The sequence below is a fragment of the Nannospalax galili genome, unplaced genomic scaffold (assembly GCF_000622305.1).
Source record: "Nannospalax galili isolate Female #2095 unplaced genomic scaffold, S.galili_v1.0 scaffold1119, whole genome shotgun sequence".
NCBI classification, from domain to species: domain Eukaryota; kingdom Metazoa; phylum Chordata; class Mammalia; order Rodentia; family Spalacidae; genus Nannospalax; species Nannospalax galili.
Genome location: NW_008343597.1, coordinates 1,696,507 through 1,713,337, shown reverse-complemented (window position 1 = coordinate 1,713,337; position 16,831 = coordinate 1,696,507). Strand labels below are relative to the sequence as shown.

Below are 16,831 nucleotides of genomic sequence, written 5' to 3'. Positions count from 1 at the left end.
CCGCCCCGGGGTCAGCGCGCCCGGTCGCCGCAGCGCCGCGCCCCGCGCCCGCCTCTGCCCCTGCGCGGTCCGAGGCCGCCTGCCCCCGCTTGCCCAGGTCCTTCCAGCTCCACGGCCTCTGACCACGGACCTTGCGGCGAGGTCATGCCCCGCGCCTCTTCCGGCTCCTCGAGTCCTTGCTCTAAACTGCCCGGAAGTCCCAGATGGGCCTCCTTCTTGAGTTGTTCAGGTGAGGAAAACTTGACTCACTGTCCTGCCTTTTCTCGCTCTCTCCCTAGGAGGCGCTCTGGCTCACCCAGACCGGATCACTTTTCCCAGCCCTGGTGAGTAGAGGGAAAGTTAGGGTTCTGGGGCTTGGGAATGAGGACGCAGCCGAGAGACTCTCCTGAATCTGTGGTACCTTACGATAGTTTTAGAGTGGACATCATTCGTCTTTTATTTTATAGGTGGGAAAACAGGACCAGGGGGGCCCTAGTAGTTGTTATGCACCGTCTAGTTTTTCCCATGGAATAAATATGTTTGGTCTCCCTAGCTAGAATACAGTCTTCCTCAGAGTAGAAACAGTATTTCCTGTGCCTACTGGCATAGGGGTATGGTGTTAATATTTAAGACAAGGCTGTGCTGGGTGTGGCAGTACACACCTTTAATCCCAGCACTTGGGAGGCAGAGGCAGGAAGATGTCTGTGAGTTCAAGGCCAGCCTGGTCTACATAGTGAGTTCCAGGCCAGTTGGAACTACAGAGAGACTCTGTCTCAAAAAGACCAAAAAAAAAAAAAAGGCTATAAAGAATGTGGAGAGGGATGGGGTGGAGGGTGACACAGTCCTCCTGTAATCCCAGCACTTGACAGAAGGAGGCAGAAGGATCAGTTCAAGACCAGTCTCAGCTACATAGTGAGTTTGAGGATAACCTTGGCCACATAAGAGTCCAAAAAAAAACAGCAAACAAAAAAGTGTGGAGAGGAAGAGGGGAGCCATTGGACTGTGTGTGGTGGGTAAGGGTCTCTGTTCCTTCTTAAAGCATCCAGAGGTAGCAAAGCTGGGGAGGGGCAGGGTGTTAAGGGTCTCAACCATTGTCCCCTCCTTGTTCCCTACAGCCTGTGAGGCACCTCCAGCAGTGCTCTTGGAAGTACAGGGCACCTTACAGAGGCCCCTGGGCCGTGACAGCCGCAGCTCCCCTACCAACTGCACCTGGCTTATCCTGGGCAGCAAGGAACAGACTGTAACTGTCAGGTGAGAAGCAAGGCCTCTCTGCTGCCCTTTTCCCCTCCCTGTGAAAAAGTCATAGATCATTTCTCTTTGGTATCTCCATCCTTGCAGTGGAAGAGTTGAACTGAGTTTGGCCTAGTCTTCTCTAAAAGCTTGGCTTGTTCTAGGCAGGAGATGGTAAATTGGAGCTGGGCTGCGGTACACATTTAGCTTGGGTATTGGCCATCTCCATAGGGCTGTAGGAATTATTCTGGGCTCAAATAGAATTGTTGGGAGGAGTCCATCAAGCCCTTGCTTGGCCTACTCCGCGATCAACTTAGAACCTTCCTCGGGGCTGCGAATGTATTCATAGCTCATTGGTAGAATACTAGTGTAGCATTCAAAAAAGCCTGGGTTCAGTCCCCAGCAAAACAAACCAACAGAAACACCGGCTCTGTTCCCTCCTCTTCCTCTTTCCTCCCCTTCCCCCTCCCTTCCTTTCTCTACCCTCTTTCCCCTGTTCTCCTCTCCCTTCTCTTCCCTGTCCTCTGTCCTCTCCCTTCCCTTTTCTTCCCTCCGTTTTCCTCTCCTTGTCTCTACCCTTCCTGCCTCTTTTTGAGACAGAATCTCACTGTGTAGCCCAGACTGACCTTAAACTTGTGATCCTCCTGCCTCACTTTCCCAAGTGCTAGGATTTCCTGTGGGCCACCATGCCCAGTTTTTGAGGGTTTTTTGTTTGTTTTTGTTTTTAAATATTTTATTAGTTTTATGTGTATGAGTGTGTATTGCCTGCATGTATGTGAGTGCACCTTGTGGTGCAATGCTGCAGAGCATCAGAAGAGGGCATCAGAGTTCCCTGGAACTGGATTTAAGGACAGTTTGTAGCACCCACAACTGGCTGTTTGCCTCACACAGTTTACTTGCTATGAATTTTTCCAGAAAGCAGTATGCAACAGGAGAGGGCAGTTTAGGGAAAGGTTGTTGGCCTAGGGGCTCGCTATAGGGGATTTTACCCCGTGGCTTATAGAGCCAGGAAGTTCTGGTTAACTGAGCTATAGAACATTTTGTCAGCTGTTGGTGGCACTTTACCTGGGTGATGATGATACTGTACCAACTGGAAAGCTATAAACCTGTCTTTTTCTTTTTTCTTTCTTTTTTTTTTAATGTGTATGAGTGTTTGGCCTGCATGTATGTAAGTGCACCACACGCATGCCTGATACCTGCAGAGGTCAGAAGAGGTAGTTGGAACCCCAGAACTGGAGTTACAGACAGATGTTAGCCACCGTGTGGATGCTGGGAACCAAACTCGGGTCCTCTGCAAGTGCAGCCAGTGCTCTTAACCACTGAACCATCTCTCTAGACCCAAAAATTCTGTTTTAACTCAGTCCCTGAACACAAGTCAATTTTTCCAAAGGGCTCTAGGGTATGTCACATGTTCTGATTGTGCCACAGGCCCGTTAGAACTTTCCCCTGTTGACTATATTTACTGCAGAAGGATTTATTTGAATTTTCATCTGGTTCTTTGAATAGTGGGTAAGCAGGTGTTTGTGCTTCTTGGGGAGAAGGAACGTGTCATCAGGGCAGGAGGTAGCTAGCAGAAATCCAGAACATCTCATGTCTTCCTTTCCTCTACCCGTGCAGGTTCCAGAAGCTGCACCTGGCTTGTGGCTCAGAGCGCTTAACTCTGTGCTCCCCTCTCCAGCCACCAGTCTCTTTGTGTGAGGCTCCTGCCAGTCCCCTACAGCTTCCAGGGGGCAATGTCACCATCACATACAGCTATGCTGGGGCCAGAGCACCTGTGGGCCAGGGCTTCTTGCTGTCTTACAGTCAAGGTAGGCTAGACAGGGAGTGCCCTGGGACCGTTAGAGCAGGAGTAAAAGCCCTGGGGAATACCGAAGGATCTTGAGGGCTGGTCTCTGTGTGCTACCTCTGCAGATTGGCTAATGTGCCTGCAGGAAGAGTTCCAGTGCCTGAACCACCGCTGCGTTCCCGCTGATCAGCGCTGTGATGGGATCGATGCCTGTGGAGATGGCTCCGATGAGGCAGGTTGCAGCTCAGATCCATTTCCTAGCCTGAGGCCAGCCCCTGCCCCCACTGTGCCCTGCAATCTTACCTTGGAAGACTTTTATGGGGTCTTTTCTTCCCCTGGATATTCACACTTGGCCTCAGTTTCCCACCCCCAGTCCTGCCTGTGGCTACTAGACCCCCATGATGGCCGGAGGCTGGCAGTGCGCTTCACTGCCCTGGACTTGGGCTATGGAGATGCAGTACATGTGTATGATGGCGCTGGGCCCCCTGAAACCCCAAGACTGCTACGTAGTCTTACCCACTTCAGCAATGGCAAGGCTGTCACTGTGGAAACCCTGTCTGGCCAGGCTGTTGTGGCCTACCACACAGTTGCTTGGAGCAGTGGCCGGGGCTTTAATGCTACCTACCATGTTCGAGGATACTGTTTACCTTGGGACCGACCCTGTGGCTTGGGCTCGGGTCTGGGGGCTGGAGAAAATCTAGGTGAACGCTGCTATAGTGAGGCACAGCGCTGCGATGGCTCATGGGACTGTGCTGACGGCACAGATGAGAAAGATTGCCCTGGTTGCCCCCCCGGGCACTTCCCCTGTGGAGCTGTGGGCACCCCTGGTGCCACAGCCTGCTACCTGCCTGCTGACCGCTGCAACTACCAGACCTTCTGTGCGGATGGGGCAGATGAGAGACGCTGCCGGCATTGCCAGCCGGGCAACTTCCGGTGCAGGGATGAGAAGTGTGTGTATGAGACGTGGGTGTGTGACGGGCAGCCAGACTGTGCGGATGGCAGCGATGAGTGGGACTGCTCCTATGCCCTGCCCCGGAAGGTCATCACCGCTGCGGTCATCGGCAGCCTCGTGTGCGGCCTGCTGCTGGTCATCGCACTAGGCTGTACCTGCAAACTGTATGCCATTCGCACCCAGGAGTACAGGTCAGTCGGAGTGGGGCTGGCTGTGGAAGAGGGGAGACTGAGGGTGAGATGAGGCCCTTGTGGGTCCAGGAAACAGTGAGCAGGTCCACCTTGAGATGACCTGGGACAAACCATGGCATAGCCCCATCTGTCCCTAGAGTGGGATGAAGGGAAGAGGTCCGTCTAGGCTGGGGCAGCTGCCCTTTCAGGAAGTGACCAGTGACTGAGCGCCCTCCTTCCTTCCAGCATCTTTGCCCCCCTTTCCCGGATGGAGGCTGAGATCGTGCAGCAGCAGGCACCCCCTTCCTATGGGCAGCTCATTGCCCAGGGTGCCATCCCACCTGTTGAAGACTTCCCTACAGAGAGCCCTAATGACGTAAGTCATCCCCCGACTCTAGTCCTGCTAGTACCAGCCTTGCACCCCACTGCGGCTCTGCCACTGCACCACTCTTCGTCCAGCCACTTAGCCCCCCGACTCTGATGTCTGCCTCCTCTCCTTGCAGAACTCAGTGCTGGGCAGCCTGCGTTCTCTGCTCCAGATCTTGCGCCAAGATATGACTCCAGGAGGTCCCTCAGGTGGCCGTCGACGCCAGCGGGGCCGCTCAGTGCGACGCCTGGTTCGTCGTCTCCGCCGATGGGGCCTGCTTCCTCGAGCCAACCCCCCAGCTCGGGCCCCAGAGACCAGACCCCAGGTCACACCTGCTGTTCCCACTGAGGCCCTGGATGGCAGTACAGGTCCAGCCTGTGAGGGTGGGGCAGTGGGAGGGCAAGATGGGGAGCAGGCCCCTCCACTGCCCATCAAATCTCCCCTCCCAACGCCTAGCACATCTCCGGCCCTTGCTACTGTCTCTGAGCCCCCAGGGCCACTGCCTACAGCGCCCCTAGAGCCATCGCTATTGTCTGGAGTGGTGCAGGCCCTTCGAGGCCGCCTCCTGCCCACTCTGTGGCCCCCAGGACCCACTTGGACCCCACCTGGACCCCACACAACAGCTCTGGCCCCAGAGGATGAAGATGATGTGCTGTTAATGCCATTGGCTGAGCCTGGGGTCTGGGTGGTTGAGGCAGAGGATGAACCACTGCTTGCTTGAGGGGCCCTGACCCTCTTTGGGGCTCTAGACATGCTGGCACAACCCTTTAGAGATGGCTCAACTTCCCCGTTGATCTGTATAGCATTGGAAAGTTAGGTTTCCCTCAGGCGGGGCGAGTGCTCACTGAGAGCCCCTTCTGTGTGTGACCAGAGACCACACACCCTGTACCACCACTCTGCCCATCCCACTGCTATCCAGGTGGCTGTGTTAAGAAAAGTTCCTAAAGGATCATAGTCCTGGACACTCCTTGCCAAAAGCCCCACCCAGAAGTGGCCTTAAGCACCAGAACGTCAATTGGATGGAGATCTTCCAGGCTCCAAGGGGAGCATTTGGGCAGGGTGAGGTTTTCCAGCCTCTATCCCGATGGGGCCCACGTAAAGAACACACATGCTTTTGTCCCCTAGTTAGGTCATTGCCCAGGAAATTGAGGAAAAAATAAAGAATCATAAACTTCAGTGCATGGCAAGTTGGCTGTGAGCCTGTATCCTGCCTCTGCCCACCTCTGCTCCCTCACCTTGTTCTTCCTGGAGATGCCTCAGCTCAGCCATCTTCCTGTGTATATCTTCCAACTAACTGCCTGCTCTTGATTTTTATGCTACTCAGAAGAGAGGCCCATTCAAGGAACTGTAAGGACCAACCCTCCACTTTCATCACTGCCTGGGGCCCAGCCCTACACTGACAGGGGTGAGCATCAAGCCTGCAGGCCAGACATCAGGGAACCAGCTGGGCCCTGAAGTCAAGAAAGGGTCCATTTATGGAGTCCTGTGAGTGCACAGAGCAGAGCTGCAGTCTTCCCCAACAGAACACAGGAGCCACAATTCCCATTCTCTCAACCCCTTCAAAGCAGACAAAGGGGGAAAAAAAATCACGCTAAGGTTGTGCAAGTGCCTACATGACCAGCCAAATTTAGGAGATCTCCGTGGAAGAGAGCTGAAATCAGATTCTCACAGTACTGTCATCGGTTGCACTCAAGCTGAATTCCAGGTAGGACAAACAAACTTTAGGCAAGACAACCTCCTTAGAAAAGGCAGTGGGAGCCTGAGCAGTGGTCAGTTAAAGAGCTCTGGAGGGTGAATGAAATGCTGGAACCCTGCCTCTGGTGAGCAAGGTGGCAGAAGCTGCCCTTGAGTTTCAAAAGAAAATTGGCATCCCTAGCAGCAGTTCCCAGGAAACTGGCTCCCCTTGGGCCTTCCCTGAACTTGGTGGAGAGGCCACCACTGTCACACCCCGTAGTCTCTACACAATTATCTCCTTTCCTAGTGAACAAGAGTCTTGAGCAAGCAGAGTTTGTGGACCTGGTTGTATCCCTGGGATCCTTACCACTTGGGTCAAGGAAACCCTAAGCTCTAACTTCACACCCTCACCAGAGGTTGCGGACAGTCCAGGAAACCTGAATCTTGCTTCTGCTCCCTTTGGGCACTCACTCCCACAGGCAAATACTCCTTGCACCCTCCATTCCCACCCCACATCAGGGCCAGTTACATCATCAAGCAGGGATTGCGCTTTCTCCCCCATGCCCCCGCCACAGTCTTTCTTCTTACTGTAGCCACCCTAAAACCCTCCCACCTGTATTTTCATCCCTTGGCCTCTTCCAGACCTTTTCCCTCTTAGAAGGGATTTGCAACATGAATATGGACAAAGATTTAAGGTAAAGTGCTCCTGGTTGGAAAGTGTATCAGAATGTTGTATGGAGTTCTTGAAAGCAGAGTTCACTAGGGAGGTCTGTGCTTAGAGGTAATAGTACCTGAAAGAAGTTCCTCCTCTCCTGGGTTATGTGCCCAGAAGGTGCAAGCAGGAACATATCTTTTGTAAACCACAGTGCAGTCCCAGGGTTGGTAGGAAAGGGAACTGACCTTGTAACCACAGCATGGGGAAACAAACAGGCCTTCCTGAGTGAGGTTGGGGAACTAAGGAGCAGTCACTTAGATTTACTTTTTTTTTCCCTTTTTTGAGACAGGGTCTTGTGTATCTCAAGGCCTCCCAAGAGCTGGGATGCAGCCCACACCAGGTTTATGCAGTGCTGGAGATTGAACTCGGAACTTCATACATGCTAGGGCCGATAGCTTCCTCGGTTCAAGTGTACTTTGACCAGGGCCCAAGAAAAAGAAAAGAGGTGTGTTAGGTAGTTTTCTGCTACTGTAACAAATACCTGAGAAAACTAAAATAAGGGCAGGAGCCAGGCTTGGTGGCACATGCCTTTAATCCCAGCACTCAGGGAGGCAGATCTCTCTGAGTCCTCCAAGGCCAGCCTGGTCTACATAACAAGTCCAGGCCAATTGGGCTACTGGGAGACCCTGTCTCAGAGAAAAAGAGTAGTGGTGTGCACACTATAATCTAGGCCGGCCTGCGTTACATAGCAAGACCCTGACTTAAACACCCAAAATGTTATTTTGGCTCTCGTTTTTTGAGTTTTAGTCTGTGGTGCTTGATGGAAGGAGCAACACCTCATAGCAGGAATTCAAGGCATAGCAGAATTGCTCACTAATAGGTAATGCAGTGGGAGAGGAAGAGACCAGGTCCCACAATCCCCCTGGAGGTCATGCCCCAGTAACTGAAAACCTTCTGTTAAGCCCCCTTCAGAGTGCCAGGGACTGAGACCAAACCATTAACACATGGACCTCTGAGGGATAGTCTAGATTGAAAATATAGGATAAGGGCTGGATAGCTGGCTCAGCTGTTAAGAGCACTGGCTGCTCTCAAAGAGGACCCAGGTTTGGTTCCCTTTAGCCACATGGCAGCTAACAACCATTCTTAACTCCAGTTCTGAGGGATCCATCACCACCTAACCTCTGCAGGCACTGCATGACTTACATGCAGGCAAAATGCTCATTAAAATGTCAAAAAATTTAAAGAAAATATAGCATAAGAGGACTTAAAATGCTATTCAGAGAGATGCCGCTAAGATCAGTCTCAGGAGTGTGGGACCCCTGTGAAGGTTCTTGGGAGAGCAAGCGTTCAACATAAGATAGGGAATCAGGCCAGGTGTAGTGGCGCACCCCTTAATCCTAACACTTGGGAGGCAGCTCTCTTAAATTGAGGCCAGCCTGGTCTCCATAGCCAATTCCAGGTTAGCTGTGGCTATAGGGAGACCATGTCTCAGAAAAAAAAAAAAAAGGGATCAGAGGATTGCAGATGCAGCTCAGCAGTACAGGACTTGCTAGTGTGTGCAAGGCCCTGGGTTCCATCCCCAGCACTGCCAAAAATAGAGAAACACTCTTCAACACATTGATGTTCGGAGCCAGTGATGGCACAGTGGGTAAACGCACCTGACACCAAGTCTAAAAATCCAAGTTCAGTTCCGGACCCGCATAGTGGAAGGAGGGAAACAACTCCCCCAAGTTTTCTCTGATCTTTATGTTCCATGGCACGTGCACACACAATAAAATGTAATTTTTAAAAATTGAGATCAGACTGAATCAGTCCCAGATGACAAAAATACTGGGAATTTGTCCGGAGCAAAACTGTGGTCCTGAACCAGGCTGCAGGCCCTGCTGGAAGGAGAAGAAACCAATACGCACACATCCCTAGCCACCCACAAAAGTGTGCTGGAATTGGGCACGTGTGGTTTGCTAGATGCTGTTCTCATGTATGGCTGACCTAGAACACAGCTGTGCTGTGGGCCTTGTCAGCTCCTCTCTCTCAGGTTCAGGATTTAGACCTGGCTACATGTGGGTCCAAATCTTTATATTTTATTCTTTTTATGTGTATGCGTGTATGTGTATGTGTATGCTTGTAGGTAATTGCACCTGTGTCACGCAATGCCGGAGGAGGACAGAAGAGTCTGTCAGATCCCCTGGAACTGGAGTTACGGACAGTTGTTAGCCACCATGTGGGTGCTGGGATTTGAACCCAAATCTTCTGCAAAAACAACCAGTGTTCTTAACTGCTGAGCCATCTCTGCAGCCTGTGGGTCCAAATCTTAACCCCACTGTCCATAGAGCCTTCTGTTTCTGAGAGTGCTGCTCAGGCCAGTATGCAGCAGCAGACAGTTCCAACCTCCTCTTAGTGAAATGATGGGGAGGGTTCAAAGTGAAACCCACCCTGCACCTGTGGTCCATGGCCGGAGCAAAGAGGCAGAAGTTGTGCTGGAGAACTGTTTCTGGCATCGCAGAAATGAATCCAAGTGACTTCCAGATACTTAAAGCTTGTATCTTTACAATGTTTTCTTTGTGTTTAGTTTTGAGATAGAATTTGCTGTGTAGCCCAAGCTTGTCTCCAACTCAGCATCTAGAGGGATTACATATGTGTCACTATGACTAGGCCCAGCTACTTTACAATATAAAACTTAAAAGTAGGGCTGTGAATATAGCCCAGTGGTAATGTGCTTATCTTACGTGTGTGAGGTCCTGGGTTTGATTCCTAGAATTTCTAAAACTAAAAAATAAGCTGGGCGTGGTGGCACATGCCTTTAGTCCCAGCACTCGGGAGGCAGAGGCAGGTAGATCTGAGTTCAAGGCCTTCTTTCTCCTAAGCTTCCTATATATAATATACTACTTTGTTCTTTTTTAGAATATTTTTTTTCTCTATGTGTATGAGTGTATTGCCTGCGTGTATGGAAGTGCACCCATGTTGTGTGTTGCCCATGGGAGTCAGAAGAGGATATCACATTCCCCTGGAACTGGAGTTACAGACAGTTGTTACCTGCCATGTGGGTGCTGGGAATTGAACCCAGGTTCTCTGCAAGAACAGTCAGTGTTCGCTTGTTTGCTCTCTTTCTTTTTTTTTTTTTTGATCTTTTTGAGACAAGATTTCCCTGTAGCCCCAGCTGTAGGCTAGCCTCAAATTCACAGAGATCCACCTACCTCTACAAGTCCTGGGATTAAAGGCTTGTGCCACCACACCCAGCTAGCCTGTTCTCTTAACTGCTGAACCATCTCCCCAGCAACCTAGACTACTACTTTCTTAAAAAAAAAAAATCCAGACATGTGGCACATGCTTGTAACCCCAAACGTTTGGGAGGTTGGAGGCAAGAGGATCACCATGTCCCAGCACTCAGAGGGAGGCAGAAGCAGGCAGATCTCTGAGTTCCAGGCCAGCCAGGGCTACATAGTTGAGACTCTGTCTCAAAAAAACAAAAAAGATCACCATGAATTTAAGGCCGCCCTGGAGTACAAAGTGAGTTCTAGGATAGCCTAGGCTACAGAGGTGAGATTCCATCTCAAAAAATTAGAGGGTAGGAGAGATGGCATAGTGGTTAAGGGCACTTTCTGGTCTTCCAAAGGACCCAAGTTCAGGTCCCAGCACCCATGTCAGGTGGTTCACAACCACCTGTAACTCCAGTTCCAGGGGATCCAGTACTCTAAATGCCATCTTGCCTCTGCAGGCAACTGCACACGTGGGACACACAAGAGAGAGAGAGAGAGGGAGAGGAGAGCTGCAAATCACTCATGGAAAGCAATGATTGTCAAGGGTCCTTCCTCTTAATGTGCTCTTGCTACAGGGATGCACATGGACATATCAAAGCTGTGAATAAAATAAGATTAAGTAAGCGGTGACTGGGGACTAAAGGCTCTAGTGAGTAAAATGCATTGTGTTTTAGCTGCGAGGAGTACTTTGTGCTCCTTCCAGATCCTGCCCCATAGCTGACCTCCAGGTCAGTGAAGAGGAACCACACATATCCCAGGAGCACTTGGTGCTTCCATTGGAAAAGTCCACTGAGGATAAGCAAAATATACCCCTAGTAATAGAAGTCTTGGAATAGTTAAGGCAAGGAAAGCAGCATAGTATAGAAACAAGGTAGGAGGGAGTCTGGTTTTGGGAAGATCCAAGTGGGAATCCTAATGATGTGCAGGATTGCTTTGGGATCAGGCCACCCACCTACCACTCAAAACCTTACTCATGAAAGGAGCTATCAGTACTTTGGCAGAATTAGGGTGAAGCAGAAAGAGGACACCAGACCATGTGGTGTGTGATTAAGGATGCCTGGGAGGCTGACATGAACAGAAACCCGAAGGGAAAGGGAGCTGAGCAGACAGGGACGGTGAAGTTCACAGAGGTAGACACCATCCACTGTGGGTTAGCTTTGTCTCCCCTTTTGGCTACTGATTAACCCTGGCTTGGTGGACCTGGAGCGGAGAGGAGGTGAAGGAGTCCTGCTTCAACCTACCAGCAAAATAAACCGGCACAAGCAAACCGGCCTCCTGAGCTCTGTTTAGGGATCCCTGTGGCTTAGCCCTGAAGCCACAGAGGGAAGGAGAGAGGCGTGCTAGGGTGACCGACCCTCCACTTCTCCACCTCCTGGCCTATTTCTTTGTCTTTCAAATGAGCCTTTAGTCTGTCTGCCATCCTCTAAGCGGCTGAGCACCCAACTTTGAGATGGAAACAACAGACAAATGGTGCATAGTTCTGGATCCTGGAGCAAAAGACCTCTGGCTTTCCTGGGTCCGGAAATTCTGCCCCCTTTAACTCCCTTACCCATGAACCCCTCCCCCGAAACCTTCTCCGAAACCTTGTCTCTTCCACCCCTCCGTTGGGTTATGCCTTAACCTGGCTCCGCCGTGAGTATTCTCCCAGAGGGAAATGACACAAAGAAAAGGGAGGGGGACAGAAGGAGGGAATCCCGCTTACATCACTGCTCATTAGCATATCTGACCTCATCAGGGGGCGGGGCAATTTCCCCAGGTGTGGGGAGGGAGGGCGGTATTTAAAGGGAAAAGCTGACAGTGCTGCCGAGTGAGGGAACCGGTGCTGGGAGCTGCAGGCTGCACTCGCACGCCGATGCACACGGACCTTAACACCAACATGGACACGGACACAGAAACCACAGCACTTTGTTCTTCCAGCAGCCACCAGGCCTCCCCACCAGGGACACCCACACCAGGTGAGGGCAAAGCTGAATAGGTTCGGGTTGAATCCATGGGTGGGGAAACTGAAGCTTTGGTAGGCAGGTCAGTACTAGGGCTCAGTCAGCAAGAAGGGAAGAGCGAGTCAAGCAGCAGAGAGGATCCCGCACATAGGTCTGCACTGCTAAGGTGGAGGGAGAGAGGAGCTGTCCAGATGCCCCTCCCCCAACACTCCAGGGCTTTGCTAGGGAAACTGGTACTCGGCTCCTAGGTCAGCCTCATCCCTGATAGGCTGGGACCCACCAGAGGGTAGGGAGGAAGGAAAGGGGCAGCCCACAAGCCTGGGAATCACCAGCTGAAGGGCTGCCCTGGGGACCTGTTGTAAGCGTTTCTTCCAGCTCCGGCCTTGGCTGCCTGCCAGATATTGATCCTGTGCTATTTACAGCCTCTCTCCATCCCCCTTTTGTTGTGTCTGTTGTTGCTCCTCCGGTTATCCCAATCCTTGCGTCGGCACCCTCCCTCTCCCCCTACCCTCTCCACCTCTACTTCCCCATGAACACACTATTCTCTCCCACTCACTGGGACAGCTGAGGATGCAGAAAGATTCTCTCACACACAACCGTACCCTGGGAATGCTCACTTATGGGGGCACGAGAAACAAAGCCCCTCTAACACATACACACACCCCAGACAGAGAGCCCGACACACACATCATCCTACCAAGCCAGGGAAACAGGCTCCCTACAAAGTTTTTATTGTGCAAAATCTAAGCAGCAGCTTCAGCTCAGCCCTCTCAGTTGGAGGATTATGAGATGCAGGAAGCAATAGGAGGCAGGGTCCATTAGTGGAAAAATGGACAGCTTCTCCCAACTCACCAGGCCAGCAGCCTAGTCTAGGAGTGTGCCTATGTCAGTGTAAGGTGTGAGTGGGTGTGCAAGCCTGTGCACAAGGGCTTCCCCTACATGTTTTGTATAGGTTGTGGCTCAGATCACAATGGGAAAGTATGGTGCTAGCTTCTTGAAAGCTTGTCATCTTAGGTTTCTGGGTAACTTTAGTGTAAGAGGCTAAAGATTCTCAGTTCCTCAGGGGTCATAGTCTTTAACTGGGTGAAGCAGAGCAACCTGAATTAAGTCCTCAGCAGATGGTAGGTGTACCTCCCTCCTGGCTTGCTTTTCTCGGCCCCTCTAGAAGCAGATGCTATACTTCTGAAGCAGAAGCCAGAGACACTGTTGGCAGAGTTGGACAGGAGTGGGCCACCGCCTGCCCCCGGGGCCCCCAGACGAAGAGGCAGCATGCCTGTGCCCTACAAGCACCAGCTACGGCGGGCCCAGGCTGTAGATGAACTTGACTGGCCACCTCAAGCCTCATCCTCTGGGTCTTCTGATTCCTTGGGCTCAGGAGAGACAGCCCCTGCCCAAAAGGATGGCATCTTTAAGGTCATGCTCGTGGGGGAGAGTGGCGTGGGCAAGAGCACTCTAGCAGGCACATTTGGAGGTCTCCAGGGAGACAGTGCTCATGAGATGGAGAATTCAGGTATTTGGGGACACCCTGTTGGGATTGAAGGGGCTCTAGGGCCCTAGTCAGGAATCAAAGTGCTCCTGGAGGACAGAGCCCAAGAGAAGCTTCTCTAATGCTTTCTGTACTAGCCTCCCTGGAGAGGATTCCCTGATGCTGGGAGTGATGGTGTTCCTGGTTACTAGGTCTCACAAGTTGGGGAACCTCCTCACAGGCTTTATCCCCTCTATTTCCCAACAGAAGACACCTATGAGCGACGTATCATGGTGGACAAAGAAGAAGTGACTTTAATTGTCTATGACATCTGGGAACAGGTAAGGACTCAGATTCAGCTGTGAGCAGGTGATGGAGCTGAAGAATGGGAAGGGCAGTCTGGCTGAAGGCCGGGGGACTGTAGGTCCTGGCTTCAACGTGAGCCAGAACATGGCTTTTCATTTTACCACCTCAGAGACAAAGGCCCACCACAATGTATCTAACACATGGTCATAAGACCCACGGTTTCCCCAGGACCTTTCTGCCTAGACAAAAGTTAGACTCTGAATCTGACAAACTCTTCAGCTTCAAGTCAGGCTAGACACCCAGAAATTGACCCAAGCATAAATATTTCATCCTGGGAGTCTGATGTGACAGGACAAAAGGTCGGGGCTCTAGAGTAACAGGAGAGGGGAGGAATATGTGAAGACTTCTGAGTACTTGAACATAATATTACTATGTAGAAATGAGATACTAAATTATAAGTTTTTTGTTTATTTGGGGAGGGGTCAGGGTCTCGTTTGTAGCCTGTACTGATGTGGAACTCATAGCAATCTTCTTGTCTCAATCTGCTGAGTGCTGGGATTACATTTGTGCATCACAATTCCTGGTTTATGCTGTGTTGGGACTCGAACCCAGGGCCTTGTGCATGCTAGGCCCTTAGCTACATCCTTAATCTCTACATATTCGTGAATAACATTCTTTTCTGAATCAATCTCTTAAGCCTGGGGTTGGTGAGAGGGCTCAGCTGGTAAAGGAGTTTGCCACCATGCCCAGAGACCCAAGTTCAATTCCCAGGACCCACATGGTGGAAGGAGAGAACCAATCCCCAAAAGTGCTGACTTCTATGCAAGCTCAGTAGCACACATGTGCCCCCACCACACACACACAGACGCACGTGCACACACAAAATAAGCCTAAGGAAGAAGATGGCTAACCTAGTCTGAGATCTTATTTCCCCATTTCTCCCATATGGAGTTCACATCACTAACTTCTCCCTCCTCCACAAAGTCTCTGGGTTTGGAGATTCTGCCATCAACTAGCAAGCGGCTTTGCTCTCACAGTTGGATTCCTCATCATGAGATACAGGTTCCAGGCTGAGTCCCTATGCCTCCGGCCCTAACATTCTCTGGTGCCCCTGTTGTCTGCAGGGGGATGCAGGTGGGTGGCTGCAGGACCACTGCCTTCAGACGGGGGATGCCTTTCTCATCGTCTTCTCAGTCACGGATCGAAGAAGCTTCTCCAAAGTTCCAGAGACCCTTCTTCGGCTCCGGGCTGGGAGACCCCACCACGACCTACCTGTCATCCTTGTCGGAAACAAGAGTGACCTGGCCCGCTCCCGGGAGGTATCACTGGAGGGTGTGTATCCTGAAACCCACTCCATACTTGCAATCTCAAGAGGTGACTTTCCAGGTCACTCTTCTCCCCGAGGCCTTTTACCCTCACCTGTGCATGCACTTGTCTGCATTTGGCCCTGGAGTCAGGGCAGAGCCCCATTACCTAGCTCCCGGGTACCTTCAATTGCCCTCCATTCCTCCTGCTCTCTTGCTCTTCCCTCGCACCTCCCCTGCCCCCCGCACACGATCCCAGGTCTTGGAGATGGGGGTTCGGTAGTCCCATCCCCTCTCCTTTCCCGCGGGCCTGCGCTGGCCCACCCTAGCCACAAGCTGCGGGGTGGGCGCCTGAGCTGCCGCTTCCCTCAGAGGGCCGCCACCTGGCTGGAACGCTGAGCTGCAAGCACATCGAGACGTCGGCCGCGCTGCACCACAACACTCGGGAGCTCTTCGAGGGCGCAGTGCGCCAGATCCGGCTGCGGCGGCTCCGGGGCCGCGCGGGAGGCCAGCGGCCAGAGCTAGGCAGCCCCGACGGCCCCGCGCCGCCCGCGCGCCGCGAGAGCCTCACCAAGAAGGCCAAGCGCTTCCTCGCCAACCTGGTGCCGCGCAACGCCAAGTTCTTCAAGCAGCGCTCCAGGTCGTGCCACGACCTCTCAGTGCTCTGAGCGGCTGTCGCCAAGGCCACTGCCGTCTCCATGGCCACCGCGCCCTCCGCTCGCCCCCTAGTCTAGGAAACCAAAAATGCGCAGGACGCCCAGGTGCGAGCGAGAGGAGGGCTCGCCGGCCACCGCACCCACGCCTGGGCACCTCGCCCCCCACTGCGCTCGAGGCGTGGACGCCACCTCGGGGGCCCATGGCAGCGTCGGGAAAGAAATCAGCCCTGCAAGGTTTTGTTTTGTTTCGTTTAATTAGCTCGCGCTTGACCGCCTCTCCTGTAAAGAGACTCTAAAAAGTAGAACTGGAAAAGTGCTTTGTAAACTCCTGGATGGAGTTGACATCCTTGGTACTCTGAACATGCCTCACTTTTAAGAAAGTTCAAAGGAAAAAACCCAGAGAGACTCTTCCAGAGATTTCTGATAATGTTTTCTTATTTGCTGCCCTTAAGAAGTTGTTAAAGGCAAGGATCTAGAAGTGCTATTCCTGAGATTAGACTGTGATTTACCATTCCATGTGGCACTTGCCCTTTAAGGTTATTGAAGTTAAGGTATGGGCAGATTTTCTGCCCTAAGGCAGAGCTGAGTGGTAGCGACCCCTTTAGCCCAGGGCCCAGGAAGTGCCAGCAAAGGGTCACCCCTTTCCTTTACAATAAAGACTTTTTCTATTGCTGTCTCTTCATGTTGGCTTTCTGTTCTTGTAGTCCTCAGAGAAGGAGCAGATGTGGATAGATGCTGCTGTTACAGGCAAGAAAACTTGGGGGGCCTGAGAAGCAAGGGACCTAAAAGTCCAGGGAAGGTCTGGAACTGACTTGGTCCTGGGGTAGACCCTTAAAGAGTCAGAGCTAGAGAGAAACAGACCTGCTAGAAGTACGGGGACCCAGTCTGGATGCCATCTCTTTATCCTTCCCCATCCTTCAGGGAACAGGCAGGAGGCTACTTTAGTTCCAGACTTACCCAACTTTGACTTGGTTTGGCTCAAGGTGGGGGCTACATCTCCCATGGATGCCTATTACCTGGGGCCTGATGAGGTGGGCTTGTACCTTCCTTGTCAGGGCCCCACAGCCCCAGCTGTCACCTGCAAAGCCTG

General features: G+C 52.0%; 2 protein-coding genes across 4 annotated transcripts; both read left to right on the top strand.

Annotated features, from left to right (window-relative positions):
* Positions 1-82: 82 nt before the first annotated feature.
* Lrp10 (LDL receptor related protein 10) lies at positions 83-5,660 on the top strand. Its single transcript, XM_017799843.2, has 6 exons — positions 83-229; positions 1,095-1,230; positions 2,827-3,017; positions 3,121-4,138; positions 4,364-4,493; positions 4,621-5,660. Exons 1-6 carry the CDS (start codon positions 145-147, stop codon positions 5,203-5,205), a joined length of 2,145 nt encoding a protein of 714 aa, XP_017655332.1. The 5' UTR covers positions 83-144; the 3' UTR covers positions 5,206-5,660.
* Positions 5,661-5,816: 156 nt separating this feature from the next.
* On the top strand, positions 5,817-16,409 carry Rem2 (RRAD and GEM like GTPase 2). Of its 3 annotated transcripts, none has more exons than XM_029566838.1 (5): positions 5,817-6,189; positions 13,176-13,520; positions 13,743-13,816; positions 14,906-15,113; positions 15,458-16,409. In XM_029566838.1, exons 2-5 carry the CDS (start codon positions 13,280-13,282, stop codon positions 15,751-15,753), a joined length of 819 nt encoding a protein of 272 aa, XP_029422698.1. In that variant the 5' UTR covers positions 5,817-6,189; positions 13,176-13,279; the 3' UTR covers positions 15,754-16,409. The 3 variants fall into 3 exon arrangements, with proteins under 3 accessions (XP_029422698.1, XP_008838125.1, XP_029422699.1); XM_008839903.2 differs by lacking the exon at positions 5,817-6,189 and adding an exon at positions 11,783-12,025; XM_029566839.1 differs by lacking the exons at positions 5,817-6,189; positions 13,176-13,520 and adding an exon at positions 11,842-12,025.
* The last annotated feature ends 422 nt before the right edge of the window (positions 16,410-16,831 follow it).